The sequence below is a fragment of the Symsagittifera roscoffensis genome, chromosome 8, assembly GCF_963678635.1.
Source record: "Symsagittifera roscoffensis chromosome 8, txSymRosc1.1, whole genome shotgun sequence".
In the NCBI taxonomy this organism is placed as follows: domain Eukaryota; kingdom Metazoa; phylum Xenacoelomorpha; order Acoela; family Convolutidae; genus Symsagittifera; species Symsagittifera roscoffensis.
This window is the reverse complement of record NC_087069.1, coordinates 31,464,877-31,480,186: the sequence shown is the minus strand read 5'-3', so window position 1 is coordinate 31,480,186 and position 15,310 is coordinate 31,464,877. Positions and strand designations below refer to the sequence as shown.

Below are 15,310 nucleotides of genomic sequence, written 5' to 3'. Positions count from 1 at the left end.
AATATTTCTCAGAAATACAAAAAAGAAGGCCATTTTGACGAAAAAGGACGAAAAAACAGAACAACGACAAATATTGTGGAAAACGGTCGCACAAGAGACGAGAAACACGAAGCCTCTTATCGTGGCAACAACACACGATAAGACTCTTAGCAGTGGATAGTAGTGGAGAAGGAAGCTTCAGTGGGGAAGGAATATTCCACGTAACTCTCCCGTGCCACAAATTGGGAGAGATAACAGCGTTATCTCAGGAAGATTACGGGAGCGGAGGCTTGGTCCCCCAAAGACTGTTTTTATGTGAAGGGACTATATAAAACTGACTTTGTATCTACTTGGATGTCGTAGAAGTCTGAATTAACACCGGTATTATTTGATATTTTAGAATTTGATTAGCTAGAAAGAGGAAAGGGTCAATCCATCTCCAATGGATTTAATATAGAACTGTCACACAAAAACATATTAAAATAGGTTGTTCGAGCCTTGTTTTTATTAACAATCACGTAGTCTGAGGATCCGAGACTCAGCTATGTGGTTGTGTTCGCATGTAAACGAAAGCTGATCAAAAGTCGTTTGACTGATGGCCTAAAAATAGTAACTTTTTACTTTGCCCTAAACAGACCTGAAAATCAACTGGCAAGGTCGAGACGGTGAAAAACGAGTAGGATTAAGGTAACTGACGCCTGCCAGTCGTTAATAGGTACTTTTCTACGCTCCGTCGCTGTGTAGTATTTGGGCGAATGTTACAAATTGTGGTGCTCATTAATATATTTTAATTTATTAAATTGCTGTGCTTCAGTTTCTACTTCCTTTTTTTACTCTTCACCAAGCGCATTTGCAGCCTTTTTCCCTCGTTAAAAAGTTTGTCCAGTTCGCCCGCATGTCATTGCTTAAGCCTTCTTGCTATAGTTTTGGAGTTCAATCCATCACTTTCCGAATTGGTTTTGCATAGCATAAGGTGAGGGAAAATCATTGTTGCGTGAATTGCGTATGTTTTCATTTGTTTCAAGTAAAGAGTTTGGGGTTCTATTTAGAGTTTCTTTAAAGTTAAACTCAAGTCTGCTTTTCGCGAGGATCATGAAGATTGGTTTCCAGCGCACTACTTAGCTGTAGACTGTTCTTATTTTATCTTTTAGTTCAGGTGTGGGATTTGACCAGGTGTCGGGTGTGGCTGTCACAGTTTTTTTGCTGTTTGCAATTGCAGGATTTTGATCGTTGATCGAGGGGACTTTCCGATTAGTATATAAAATTTTTAGATAGATTATGAAATTCGATGCTGGGACGTAGAGTGCTTCTAAAAGCTCTTGGTCGGAAGATGTCATTCCACGCTGTTAAATTTGAGAATCTGGCTCTTAAGATACTACCTGTCGATGAATCCAAAGTACTGGGATCGCGTCGCGTTGAAGGTGCTTGTTTTTCGCTCGTTGATCCAGATCCGGTTGAAAATCCCGAAGTAGTTGTATTGTCTCATGAAGCCCTCAAGCTATTGGATTTCGATGTGATCAATGTACCCGATAGCGAGGTTGCTGATTTTTTTTCAGGCAACAAGCTACTTGAAACATGGAAAACAGCTGCACATTGCTATTGTGGTCATCAATTTGGTTACTTTTCCGGACAATTGGGAGATGGAACAGTTGTCTATTTGGGCGATAGATTAAATTTGAAAGGGGAACGTTTTGAAATTCAACTAAAAGGTGCTGGAAAAACACCATTTTCGAGAGGAAGCGATGGGCGCAAGGTACTGCGTTCAAGTATTCGTGAGTTTTTAGCCAGCGAAGCCCTGTTTCATTTAGGAGTACCGACCACTAGAGCAGGTAGTTGTGTCACGTCATCATCTACAACTGTTCGTGATATTTTCTATAGTGGGAATCCAATAAACGAGAAATGTACGATAGTGTCACGCATTGCTCCAACTTTTCTTCGTTTTGGGTCTTTCGAAATATTCAAAAGTACAGATAGCGAAACTGGAAGAGATGGACCGAGTTGCGAAGAAACACATCTTCACATTTTACCTGACCTGTTGAACTACACAATTGAGAATTTTTATCAAGAAATTTGGTCTGAGTATAACGATAATTTCGAGAAAATGATTCAAGCTTTTTATCTCGAAGTCGTGAGGAAAACAGCTTACCTTGTGGCAGAGTGGCAGTGTGTTGGTTTCTGTCATGGAGTTTTGAATACTGACAATATGAGTATCTTGGGACTTACAATTGACTACGGACCGTATGGCTTCTTGGATCGCTACAATGCAAAACATGTCTGCAACAATTCCGATGATGGTGCTAGATATTCATACGAGAAGCAACCTGCAATCTGCAAATGGAATTGTCGAAAGCTAATTGACATGCTGAAAAAGGTGGCGTCCGAAGAGGACTTATACAAATCCTTGGTACAGTTTGACGACTATTACGAGAAATATTACTTGGATAAAATGCGGCAGAAGTTGGGCATCAAACCACGAAGTGAAACTGAAGACCAAGAATTTGTCAAGTCGCTTCTCAGAGTTATGCAGAAGACAGGGGCTGATTTTACGAATACTTTCCGCGTCTTTTCCTTGACGAGGACTCCGAATGAGAGCAATTTTGAAGACTCCATGAACCTTGTGAAATCCCGAGTGTTAGATTTTTGCACAAACGCCGATGAATTGCGCCGACAGTACAAACCAAATATATCGCAACATGAACTAGAAATGGTTCAAGCATTAGCGAATACAAACCCTCAGCTTCTATCTTTAATGGGAGGAAGGCGACTGTTGAGCGAGATGAGAAAAATGGAAATATACGAAGACTATAAGAATATAACAGACGTGGAAAAGCGCACCGATGACGAAAGTCATTGGACTGAGTGGTTTGAAAAATACACCGAAAGACTGAAAGTGGATTGGCCTGCAGATACTTCAGAAGCTGATATGGATGAAAGAGTGGCGAAAATGAACCAAGCCAACCCCAAATTTATTCTGAGGAACCATTTGTTACAGGGAGCAATTGAAAAGGCGGAAAGCGGGGACTACACAGAAGTCAAAAGACTGTTCGAGCTATCCAAGAAGCCTTACGAAGAAACACATGCCCTTGAAGTTGAAAAACTGTTCCCGCAATGCAGCTCTTCTAAAGATCAAAAAGATGCTTCGCCAGCTGACGCAGCAGCTCTGGAAAAGTATTTCAGCCGCCCTGCTCTGAAAGACTTGGACATTCGGGTCACGTGCTCTTCTTAGATTGGGTAAACACCCTTGAACGGATGCTAAAACAATTCCTTGAAGCTAACGAATGACTAAAATAATTAAAACCCGTGAGGGAAAATATTATTTGAGATATAGTTTCACCAGGAATGACTTCGAGATTATATTTTGTATGCAAAGACTTAGTTACTTGATTATGTATATATTCCTATTCAACTAGATAATCATTTCATTCAAATTATGAAGTAAATTTTGAGTAGACTAGATACTTTTTTCATCTTTGAAAAGATGCAAATTCGAGCAGAAGATAATAGTTCTGACAAAGAATGTATGACTTCAGAGCAAAGTATCCGTTTTCTTACATCTTCAATTTTTTTCAGAAAATGTTGTTGACTGTGAAGACTATTAAAAATGAAACGTTCAAGATTGAAACTGAGCCATCTGCTACGGTAAGTTGAAGCATGATAAGTAATATTTTCTTTCTCACATGTTATCTATTTTTGTGTACATTAGCGTTCCGAATAATAGTGATAATAATAAATTGTTTCCATGTGAATTCATTAGACAAAAGAAATTACAAATCAAGAATTTTTTAACCGAAACATCTCTGGAGAGAGAACTATAAGACAAAATCTAGCCTGAAAAGCAATTGTGGCATAGCTTAGGTTTTCCATGCGCAACTGGGAACCTCAAAAGAAGCTTGTTGGTAATCGAGTGTTGTGCATATAATTTTGTCTTCGAAAATGATTTTAAAAATAGTCGTTCTTTTTTAGTGTCCAAGTGTATGTTGGCTGTATTTCACGATTGCAAGTAGCAGCTTTATCAAATCGGCGAATGGAAGCATACATTGTTTTTGGTTCATGAACAACTTGTCTAAGATAAACACATAATCATGCATTTAACTCAGTATGACGTCATTGATTTAGGTCATGGATTTGAAGAGTAAAATGAGCAGTGAAAAAGGTTACGATGCAGCCGCTCTCAAACTCATCCACAACGGGAAGATCCTGGACAACGACAGCACAGTGGAGTCATATGGCATCTCGGAGACAGGTTTCATAGTGGCCATGCAGTCCCCGCCAGTGAGGAAGGAACCCCCGCCCGAAGAGATGAAAGAGGAAGCGACCCCCAATACACCGGCTAAGACCACGACCACCGAGGAGTCACCCGAAGCAGACGAGAAGAAAGAGACTACGACAGTCACACCTCCAACGTACGTGATCTACAGCTAGCTAATTCTCCTGTTGAAATAGAAATAAGGCTTCGGGTATTTTTAGTTTCCCTTGCCATAATCAAGGTTATTGTAATCGGGTTCTAGACTTTTCCCGTAAATAACTTTGTTCAAGAAAGATTAGTGTAGTACGAATGGTAAAGTTCACCTGTGGCTGACATACTCAATTTATTGGAAGTTCAAATATAACTACCATAATTTAGGTAGTAGATATATGGAGTTCGTTTCAGGCAGTTAATGTATTTTCAAAAAATTTTGGGAAAATGTGATTTTTTCGGATTCGCGGTTTTCGTCATAGTTTCTGTCGGTTCATTGTCCGTGTTTTAAATGCCATTGAATTTATCGGTACGTTTTTTTCTACTTACGTTCTAAAAAAAGTAAATTATAAAAGGGGCCCTTCCGTTTAGATACGGTCGTGCACAAGCTGGATTGGGCTCATACCAGCATTATATAAATACATCAATAAACAATATTGCGGGAATTAAGTCAAGTCAGCATTTAAAGCATTGTCATTAAAAGTAATCTTCTTTAACCGTCCCTTCTCTACAACAGCACTAATTGAATTGTCCATGAGTTACGTTCTAAAGCATGGATTTTATTTTGCTTGAGATATCTTTTAATATAATTGAAATTTCTGTAATTTGTAATTTTAGGAACTCGATTTGTTAAAATTCTTTTTTTGTTTTCATTTTTTTGGGTTGATAAATTTCGGCCTATATGATATCGGCTTAGTAGCCTCATATTGCCTCAATTTTTTTGTAAGTGTGTTTTGAGGGTGAGGGGGGCCTAATAAGTTCTTATAAGTCAACCATATGAAGACTAAATTAGCAACGGAACAAAACTTACGAATAGGAAACCAAGCCGGCAATCTTTGAGCAGAAAATTTGAGCCAAAAAAGATTTCATAACAAGTCCCTCCTGAAACTACAATGACCAAATCTTGCACTTGCAACTACAATGAAAGTAACGGCTCTTTTCCACTGAGGGTGAGGGGAGGGGGCCTAATAAATTCTTAAAGTCTTAAACCTTGTTGAATTACTTCATGCTTAAAGGGTTTCTGTTAAAGTATTTTCGACTTTGTTGTCGCTTGGCAAATGATCTTCTAATGCTAATTTGGATTATATTGTATTGGCTTGTTTTTGTTTCAAGATAAGCATTATTCAATTTCATAGATTTAGTTTTTTCGACCTTTTCGAATTTTTTTTTGACTTAGCGGCTTTTTTGTTGTGTATCGCTAGTGATGCGAAGCTCAGCTTCGCCTCTGTGTGACACTCGCGAAAGCAAGTGTCTTGTAATCGGGAACTAAACTTTTTTCGCGTAAACAATTTACAAATTTTCAACTTGCTTTACGATTCGTAAGTTTTGTTCCGTTGCTAATTTAGTCTTCAAATGGTTGGCATGTTTTCCTAGAATGAACTTCTATCGAGACTTACGAAAATTTATGTTTTGTAGACCAAGTTTTTCAACAATTTTTTTTCTTCAAATTATTGTTTTGTTTGTGCTGTATAGCCTGTGTAAAATAATATTTAATTTGAACTCGGATTTTGTCGATTTTTCCTTTTTTTCATGCGACGTTCAGTGATACCACCAGAACAGAAAGTGCGCCCAATGCACCCCCACCCACTGCTCCATCTGCTCCTCCCCCTGACCCCTCTCCCACAACTGACCCATCATCAGGAGCCCTGTTCAGTGAGTCCACCTTCCTAACGGGGCCTGCGCTGGAGGAGACGATAAACAACATCAAAGCTATGGGATTCACCGAAGACAGGATTAGAAGGGCACTGGTGGTGGGCTACAATAATCCAGACAGGGCTGTGGAACTACTCGTTATGGTAATAAAGCATAATCTTTTGACAGCAATAGATGAATAAGCTATAATGGGCATCAAATTAAATCTTTCATCACTTTGTGCTGAAAAGTTGTTTGCAAGTTCAAAGGCAGAGCTATACAGTTTAATTGCATCAGCGGATATAGTAGCTGCATTTAAATGTCTGTCAAAGTAATGGCTATTTAACGTATTCGCTTGTTGTGTCATGAACAATTTTAATTGCAATCCTTGGCTATGGTAGATTTTAACATTATATTCTTAGTTATATTATTTCAGAATGATCCGCTCCTGGACCAAGTTGGCAGTTCAGCTCAAGAGCAGGACGAGAGGCCACGTGAGCCCACACCTGGGATAGCCCTTTCGGGGGAGAGAAGTTCGAGTGAACGAGGAGTTACCCCCGAACAGGGAGAGGAAATGGATGACACGTCAGGGGGAGGGGGAGGAGGAGCCGGTGTTTTGCCACCGGGTGGTGAAATGAGTGACATGGATACATTTGAGTATCTCACCAGACTCCCTCAATTCCAGCTAATCCGCAATGCAGTCCAGTCCAATCCAGCCGTTCTTGAGCCCCTGTTGCAGACATTGCAGACCCAAAACCCAGAACTTTTTGAGGCGAGTTTTTTATTTTTCATGATCAATGGCCTGTGTTTCATGTTATGTTCAGATAACCATTCTGTAATCGAAATTTCTTAGAAGTAATGAGTTTCTATGAAGTTGATTGCGACATTTGGTTTTAGCAAATTAACCAGAACAGAGCCGAATTTTTCCGATTGATTACAAACCCGGCAGCTGGAGGAGCAGCTGATTCAGGAGAGCAAACATCAGGAGGCGCAGGAGAGTCAGGGGGCACAAGGGGGTCCAATCCAGCGCTAGCTGGCTCGGCGGCCGCACTGGCTGGATTGACAGACATGTCTGCCACTCCGGGTCCCAATGATCCCCGATTTGTCACTGTCACACTGACTCCCGAAGAACAGGCACATATTGAAACGGTCAGTTGTCTACAGTCAAATTTTATCAAAAAATGGCTCCCAGCTTTCAATCAAGAAATCCGTAGCAGTTCACAGGTAACAGCCGAGGGAGGTTCTCCTGTATTGGTCCTTCGATCGTTGATAAATGTTATTTAGAAAAGAAAGAGAAAGAATTTATTTCTTCAGATATGATGCATACAAAAACATTTAACAATCAAACATGCGAACAAAATCTACAAAGCATCAATTAATCATCTGAAGAGGATAGACAAAGGTCAAAGATATGACCACTGGGTGTCTACCCTGAATGTTATTTAGGTCTTTATTTAATTTTTTCCAAGGCAAGGAGTTTCTTTAATTGATAGGGAACATATTACGTTTTTGCTATGGCATTATAGATTCAGTTTTTTGCCGTTTATGTTCGCTACAATTTTATTAATCGAATACGTGGTCTATTTTACACATTTTTCAGTTTTTAGTGCAAAATTTCCTTAACAGTGGAACTTTTGGTGTTTTGTCTGGTTATCAATTAGCAATGATTTGAGTGGGTTTTAATTTGCCTGTTCAGATCATCAGCTTCAGTGGTGTCTCAAGACAACAGGCGGTGGAAATTTTTTTGCTGTGCGACAAAAATGCAGAGCTGGCCATCAATTACATAATGGACAACCAAAATGATCTCTAATTCAGTTCAACACCCTGTCCAGACCCAGTTTTCAACGGACATCTTATCTTTATGGACTTTCGTAGATGGAAGCACTCGAAATAGTTCTTCCTTGGGCAGACATGCTAAAGAGCAGACAATTAGGAATCATTGATTGACTGGTATCGCTAGTTGTGCCTCGCATCATAATTGAAAATTTTGTAAGATTTTCGGTCTCAAAGTCGGAAAAGAAAAGAATTAGTATGTAATTTAATGTTTTCAACAGCTTTTAGAAATTGTTTTTCCTGCATACACGATATTTGCTCGAAGGTGTGTCTGCTCAGCTTTGACAGTAATATTGGACTGCGAATGTATTTAATTTGTTTAATTGCTGATTGGATAATTTCTGATGTAACATGCTGACTATAGAAATGTCTTGGGGCGCGCGGGTCTTTTTGATTCGACAAAATACATTTCCATAATCGCATCCTAAAACTCGAGTTGACTATGTGTTATTTAAATTTTGAAACCATAAGTTGACTGGCGTGGCTGATATTTGTTTCCCCATTTCCGCTGGCCGTTTTATTCGAGCGAAGAAATGTTTTGGGTTACATGTACATGGACTACCTGAGTTGTAAATGAATCAGATTGTTGTACATGTTATTGAGTGTGACTAGTAGCTGATTCCGAGGAGTGACGTCTTTTACAGGAACCTGACCCCCTGGCCACTCAAAGGGTCACCTTTGCTACTATTCTACAACATACTTTTTAGCCACTTACCTAAGTCGCGATGATCGATGATATACACATACACTTTCAAATTTTATATTTTTTAAGTTCTGGCTGAACGCGGGATATTACGTTGTAAGGTATCAAAAGTAAACATGTTCACAAGGGGCAATTTGCTCACCTTGTACATTTTCAAGGCTTAAAAGCAGTTTTTCAAAACTGAAAATGAAAGTTGGGTGGAAAATGAAAGAGCCGATTGTCGATTTCTCAAATTCAGTTCATTTCCTTTATTGAAAAGGCAGAATACAATATCGACCAGCAAAAGTGTAAAGGTCACGGAAAACGCAAACTTCCAGTTTCAAAAACGGATTTCAATTTACTGAACTCCCAGCGGAATGAACAAGTTAACCTATTAATCCAATGTTTTCTAAATCGGATAATTTTAAGAATAAAAGACAATTATGAACTGTCTTTGAAATATAAAGGGCTTCAAGGGCACAAACTTTCTTCGCATTTCCAAGTTTTTTCAAAAACAAGTCAGTAATTTTTTTGTCCTTGAGTTCATTGGCTCTTTTCCAACTGTCGGCTATGTTGGTTTAAAACTTATCCATTTGTTGTCTATGTTTCTTATTTATAAAGTACAATCTAAACTACCTTACGAAACCAAACTGTATTTTGTGATTTTACAGCGGATTCTATCTTTGTTCTTTCTCGTTTCTGAGGCTTCAGAAACAATTTTAATATGTTCAAAGACTTGTCTCTGAATTTCAGAGGCTTCCACACACGCACAAAATTGTGCGTCTATTAATTGCAGAGTTTGGCCTCGGAATTTAACTTTGCGAGCAGGTCTGTAGTTTTATCAAAATTTACTTGCAGCAAAGAAAGTTTCTAAGAATAGGGTCAACATCCTACGTTTCAAAGTTGGCAAACACTTAATCAACACCTGAATGTGAATAGATTGAAAAGGATTCGCTTTTATTGCAATAAAGAAAAGCCGGTTGGAAAAAAATTCTCTAAGAAAAATAAAAATGAATTTGTCTCATTAAATCCTCTAGGAGGTAAATTGAATATAGAGAGTGAAAAGCTCGTAACGCAGATTAATTTTCTAAAAAGTGAGAGGGAAGTTTGGACCTCAGAAGCACAACTTGATAAGGCACAAACCTAGTATTGCACCTAGCCGACAAACAATTAAACGAAAGTTGAAAGGGAATTATTTCAAAAACATACCTACCCAAGTTCTGTGTTTTTTAGGGATGATCTGTCTGAAATCATTGCTAAGGTAGAAATCATAACAAGGATGGTTTGTATCAGATTATTCGTTTTTGGCAGTTGCACTTGCGAGAGCAAGTGACTTGAAATCATGACCTAGAATTTTTTCTCACGTAAACAATTTTTCTTTTAATACCTGCTGATAAGTTCAATTCTGCTGACATTCTCAGTTCTGCTGAGATGATAATTTTCTTGAAAATTCAAATAAAACTACCTTTGTTATTTGAGGTAGTAGTTTTTTCTATAAATAAATGATTTGAAAAAAAAATATTTTGTTTTTCGTCTTAATTTCTCCCAGTTGATTTTCCGTTTTTTTTTTTCATAAGCATTTGGTATATTTTTCAAGCCGTTTTTTTACAAATCGTGGCTGTTTCATTTCAAATTCAGATTTTTTTATTTTAGGTAAAAGAATTCTAAAGTTTGTAATTTTGCCGCCTCTGATTTTTAATTTATTTTGATTTTTTCGGTTAAACGGGTTGATATCAGATCACCTTAGTAAACTTGGATTGCGTGATATTAAGATTGAATTTGTTAACAATTTTTGCTTGTTTCAGGTGGGATGTAAAAAAAATATATTTTAAAAAAAGTTTTATGGCTTCGCCTGGGTTGACGTTTGGTCACCTTTTCTGAAGCTTGCTAAGCCTGTTTTTTAACCTTGTCCGAATGGTTTAAGATATTGTGTTTTTGACTTTTTTCAATTAATTTTTCCAGCTTAGTTTTTCAAAAAAAGTGGATTCCCTCTAAGTTTTCAGCATCAATTTCTTGCAATGCAGTGTTATAATTTTATAATTGAATCACAATTTTTGCGAAGCCCTGCTTCTCCTCTCTGTGTTAAATACATGGTTTTTCACAATGATAAACAGCAACAAGTACTCAACCTGACTAACAAGAAAATTGGAAAATAAATTGAAAACAAAAGTAAGCATAAAACGATAACGGAATTAAGCTATTAGAACTTCATTAACTTCATCCACAAAGAAACTTAATCGAACACGTTTTAACGTGTGAATGAAATAAGTGAAGGTATTTATTTATATCGTGTGAACGATTGTGAGAATAGAGCAACAAAACTACAAAACTCTCTAAATTCCAGTTTTGAAAGAGAATTTTGAGATAGTGTGCGTGTTATGTAAATTTCAAACCAATTATTCAAACTCCAAGATCAACTCAAACCGTTGAATTTATAAGATAAACAAAATAACGAAACAAGCGAAGCTAAATATAAAGAAAGTAGAGAAAAAAATAGCAATTGAGAGCTAAGAAATGCACAAAAATGTTTGCAAGACAGTTCTGAATAAATGCCTCTAAAGTATCGCACCTTGTCTTTATAGGAAGAGACTCAAGTTACAAACTGCACAATACTGCTTCGCTGTGTTTAAGAACTAGCCGTCAAAAAACATGGTTTTAATTAGCTTATACTATAATGATCTGCAGCAAAAATGCCATCATTGGTTGAGCACTATCGTTTCCAAACTTCATCGAAAAAAGTGAACCTGTAAATTGAATGATTTAAAAGTAGAAGTTAGATTTTTATACGTTGGTGCGTACTTTAAGATAAATTTGATAATTTTTCTTTCTTTGAACGTCTTCCCACGTTTGTCAGCTTGGTTAGTTGCCTTACAATTGCTGTTGATTTCTTAGATATTTTTAAATATCGATATTTAAAATGAAATGAAGAAGAATGCTTTTTTGCAAATATCTTTCGACAGGCAGGAATGTCTTTGTAATGCACACTTGGGTGTGAAATTGAAATTCACAATTTATGTAATTAGGATTGCAATCAGTGATATTTATCAAATCAAAACATACATTTTTTCGGGTTAATAACTGAATTCTGTTCCAAAAAAATTGTCCGCTTATTTTTTGCCTGCTTATGTTTTTCCGGCTTAATTGCCACATTGCTAGTTGCCGCATTAAGCAAATTTTTTGCTGAATGCAGTTTTTATTGTAGATGCTTTTTATGTTTTCCTTTACTCCTGCAATTTGTAATTCTACTAGCCTTATCTTCTATTTTTTCCAATTTTCAAATTTTTTTGCGTGAAAATTTTTTTCTTCAAATTTTTTTTTTAAAAAGTTAAAATCAAAATAAATTGGTTTCGAATGGTGCAAGGAAAAGTTTTTCGTTGCTTGTTCACAGTTGTCATCCTGTGTTTTTATCTTCAAACATCTCATATTCTTCGAAATAATATGCAAGTTATAAAAATTATGATTTCCTCTAACCAACCAAAGCTAGGTTAGTGGACCGATTAAATATAAGCCAAAATCATTTTTCTTCAAAATGATTTTGGCTTATATTTAATCGGTCCACTAACCTAGTTTTGGTTAGTTAGAGGAAATCATAACTTTTATAACTTCCTCTGTATAACCCAAAACGTTAAAAATTTCAGAATAAAATTTATAGATCAATTATTTTTATCAGAACATTTTCTTGCCCTCTTTTTTTTAAACGCCATCGAATGTGTTTCTGCACGTGTTTTCTGCAAATAGAGCATCAATCCAGACAACATTTTGAAGTTTTGTAAATTTGGTTTCTTTGAAAATTTTTCCGGTTTCTTTGGACTTATTTGCTTCCTTTTCTTTCCTGTCTGCTAGCTTGCAATGTTACACGGGTCAATTAGTGCAAGTAGGGAGTGCGTACCGTCAAAAAGGTCAAATTAGCATTTTTTCTTCAATTTGCCTTCTTAGCAATTTGGCGAATAATCGTCGTTATAGCATTTTGAGGGAGTTTAAAAGCAGCCACTTTTTCATAAATTTTTCTTCCATGCTTGATTTCAAGATTGTTAAGAAATTTTAAATAAGAATTCGAAAAAAAAAATCTTTTTTATAAATCAAAAGTTAAGAATATTCAACTATTCTGCATCAAATTGTCAGTGCAATGTCTTTTTTTTTGCACGTTACGTGCAAAAATCACAATAAATTGAAAATTGCTGTCTGTTCTGTTCAGTCGTTTTCAATTTGCGATTAGCAAGGGTACTGCAACCTAGGTACTTCACTTTCTTCTCATTAACAAATTTGCTGAAAAAACAGTTCTCTTCAGCCTACTTTATTGTGTTACCAAGTTACAGCTACTCTTATAGCGTAAAAATTAATTCCTTGCTTCAGAACACAAATATCACTGCTTCGATTCTAGCCAGGAAACGGTTATACTTTGCAAATTGCAAAACATAACCGTACAAAAACAATTGTAGTTTCTCTGCTTTTTTCATGTCTGTTCAATCTCCACTCGGTGATTTTGGTCTATTTCAAACTATTCGAACAATATTTAAACTTTTGATAATCACTGTTTTTTTCGATTGAATTCTTTTTTCGTTCACTTGGTTTTCTCTAATTTAAGTCGCTATTAGTTCTTAATCTTGCAATTAGCAGGGATTTGGAACGTAAGTACGAGAAATTTTTTCTAGTTAGTACCTTCCTAGCCAAGCACTTCAAGTTACAGCTACTCATTTTATTGGCGTCGCACAAGCCTGTCAATGTTTAGTTTTAAAACAAAATCCTTGTTTTGATTCTAGTAAGGGGACAATATTTTTTGCAAGATTTAATTATTGGATTGCTCTTTGTCTGTTTAATTTTGTCCGCTTAATTTGCGATTAGAAATTATTTTCTGATTTGAATTATTTGATTTGTTTTTGATTATCACTAACATTTTTGATTTCGATGAATTTCTCTGGGAGTTCCGCTTTCAGTTGTTATAATTTTTTGTTTGCTTAATATTGGCATCACTTTATTTCCATGCTGGCCCTAATGGTAGCATCTAAAGAAATTGAGGAACTAAAGTTGCATTTAGAGTAGAATTTTAAAAGCTATCTATTGAGAAAAGTTCAGGAAAATGTCTTTTTTGTTTGAGCACTTTAATGTAGTTTTGTAGGTGAGTTTCTAGCTTGAACTAACTGCACCATAATTGAGATTTTGACAATAACACGATTGTTTGAATCACCAGATCTGATTTTTCTTTCATTTTTCTTTCGGGAAAAAACTCTTTTTTTGTTTTAGGCTAATTTAAACTGAAGTAGTTGCATTAATAGCCTTGTTTTAGGAGTAAAATGAGTTAAATCTTTTTTATGCTCCAATGGGGGTACTCAAAGTCTTCGAGTTCCAAAAATTTGTTTCATTTCAAAAATGCGTCTACCAAATTATTATCGGTCTAGTTAGTGCTAAACATTGTCTGCAATCTCATTTAGCGCTGAAAACTCTGTTTCTCGACAGTTTTTCCAAGAAGAGGTTTTTTTGAGACAGTTGTTTTAAAGTTATTGGAAGAAACATAATTTTTTTGGCAGTGTCATTAGCAGTAGATGTTGGAGCTTAAGTAAGGAAACCATGGCGGATCACTTGTAATAAGAGACGCTATAGATCTCCTGCCCGCCATGATATGTTTTAACTTTGGGTATATAGTCTACAATGTATTGAGATAGGGACTAGAATTGGTAAGTTTTCAGTGTGATGGTAATAGAATGGTAAGAAAAATGGTATTTTTGGTTTTTCTCTAGTTTTTTTCGCAAAAATCTCGGGGCGCGTTATTTAGTTGGTGATAATAATTGGTTTATTACGTGTAGATTGTGTAATGAAGGTTTTACATTATATTTTTTGGATCAGGGTAAGTCAATGGTAAAATTTTATGCGCAAAATTTGAGATTTTTTATGAAAGAATTTTGAAATTTTTGTCAAAGAACCTTCAAAACACGATACAAATTGATGTAATTTGGTCTATTAACTAAGTTACTGGATAATTTTTTTTGAAAACAAAGCTCTTACCACCTGAAACTATGCTGAAACGCGGAATACTCGGAAAAAGTTTACGAATGTGAAATCTGTTACGTACAAAATCATCAAATTAGATTCAACATCTGCCCAAAACTTATCTTTGCTACGCTCTATATCTACTTGGCTACTGTTTTGCTGTCCTAGTAGACCTCTCTGCTCTATGTTCTAAGCAATATCAGTTCAAAAAATTAATTGCAATATTAGTTTTCAAATATAGTTGAAGTTTCTATATTTCGATTTTAGCTTAGATTTTTATTTAGATAATTAAGATTTGTCAAAATTCATTCGGAAGAGACAAAATTAAAATGAAAATATATACAATTTCAAAAAAAAGCAAGCGTGATTTCTATGAAATATTTAATTTTCTGATAATTTACAATGATTACATATTTTATCTAAGTTTTTATCTTATTTATCATATTAGGTTCGTATATGAATTTTCTATGTCAGGTTTCAAAAACTGTATCTGTTATTTTAACAAAAATTGGTGAATGTGTACACTTTTCCAATTATCAGAAGTTGTTCACATATTCATCTGTTCTAGTCCTCAATGAGCCTTGTTCTTTCTGAAAGCTATTTATACAGCAGAGCTTTGCACTAGTTATTCTTTGACAATTCAAATAAAAATATAACGTGAACGCAGATTTTGACTTCTGCTTTATGGCAGATTTTTCAGCTTCAAAGGACTGCATTCGGGTACTAGACTTTTTCGCTTTAAA

At 36.0% G+C, this 15,310-nt stretch overlaps 2 protein-coding genes across 2 annotated transcripts in view; both read left to right on the top strand.

Annotated features, from left to right (window-relative positions):
* The window catches only part of LOC134853352 (UV excision repair protein RAD23 homolog), a 524,307-nt gene extending 515,951 nt beyond the window's left edge, over positions 1–8,356 (top strand). The window contains exons 2-7 of the mRNA XM_063869328.1: positions 3,550–3,618; positions 4,096–4,382; positions 5,979–6,231; positions 6,504–6,839; positions 6,965–7,216; positions 7,764–8,356. Of these exons, the coding sequence (XP_063725398.1) occupies positions 3,553–3,618; positions 4,096–4,382; positions 5,979–6,231; positions 6,504–6,839; positions 6,965–7,216; positions 7,764–7,877 (1,308 nt within the window). The 5' untranslated portion in view covers positions 3,550–3,552 and the 3' untranslated portion in view covers positions 7,878–8,356. The remainder of the gene's footprint in view (positions 1–3,549; positions 3,619–4,095; positions 4,383–5,978; positions 6,232–6,503; positions 6,840–6,964; positions 7,217–7,763) is intronic.
* Positions 1,244–3,423, top strand: LOC134852895 (protein adenylyltransferase SelO, mitochondrial-like). The gene has a single exon (XM_063868750.1). The coding sequence runs from the start codon at positions 1,268–1,270 to the stop codon at positions 3,203–3,205; it is 1,938 nt and encodes a 645-aa protein (XP_063724820.1). The 5' UTR covers positions 1,244–1,267; the 3' UTR covers positions 3,206–3,423.
* Positions 8,357–15,310: the final 6,954 nt, after the last annotated feature.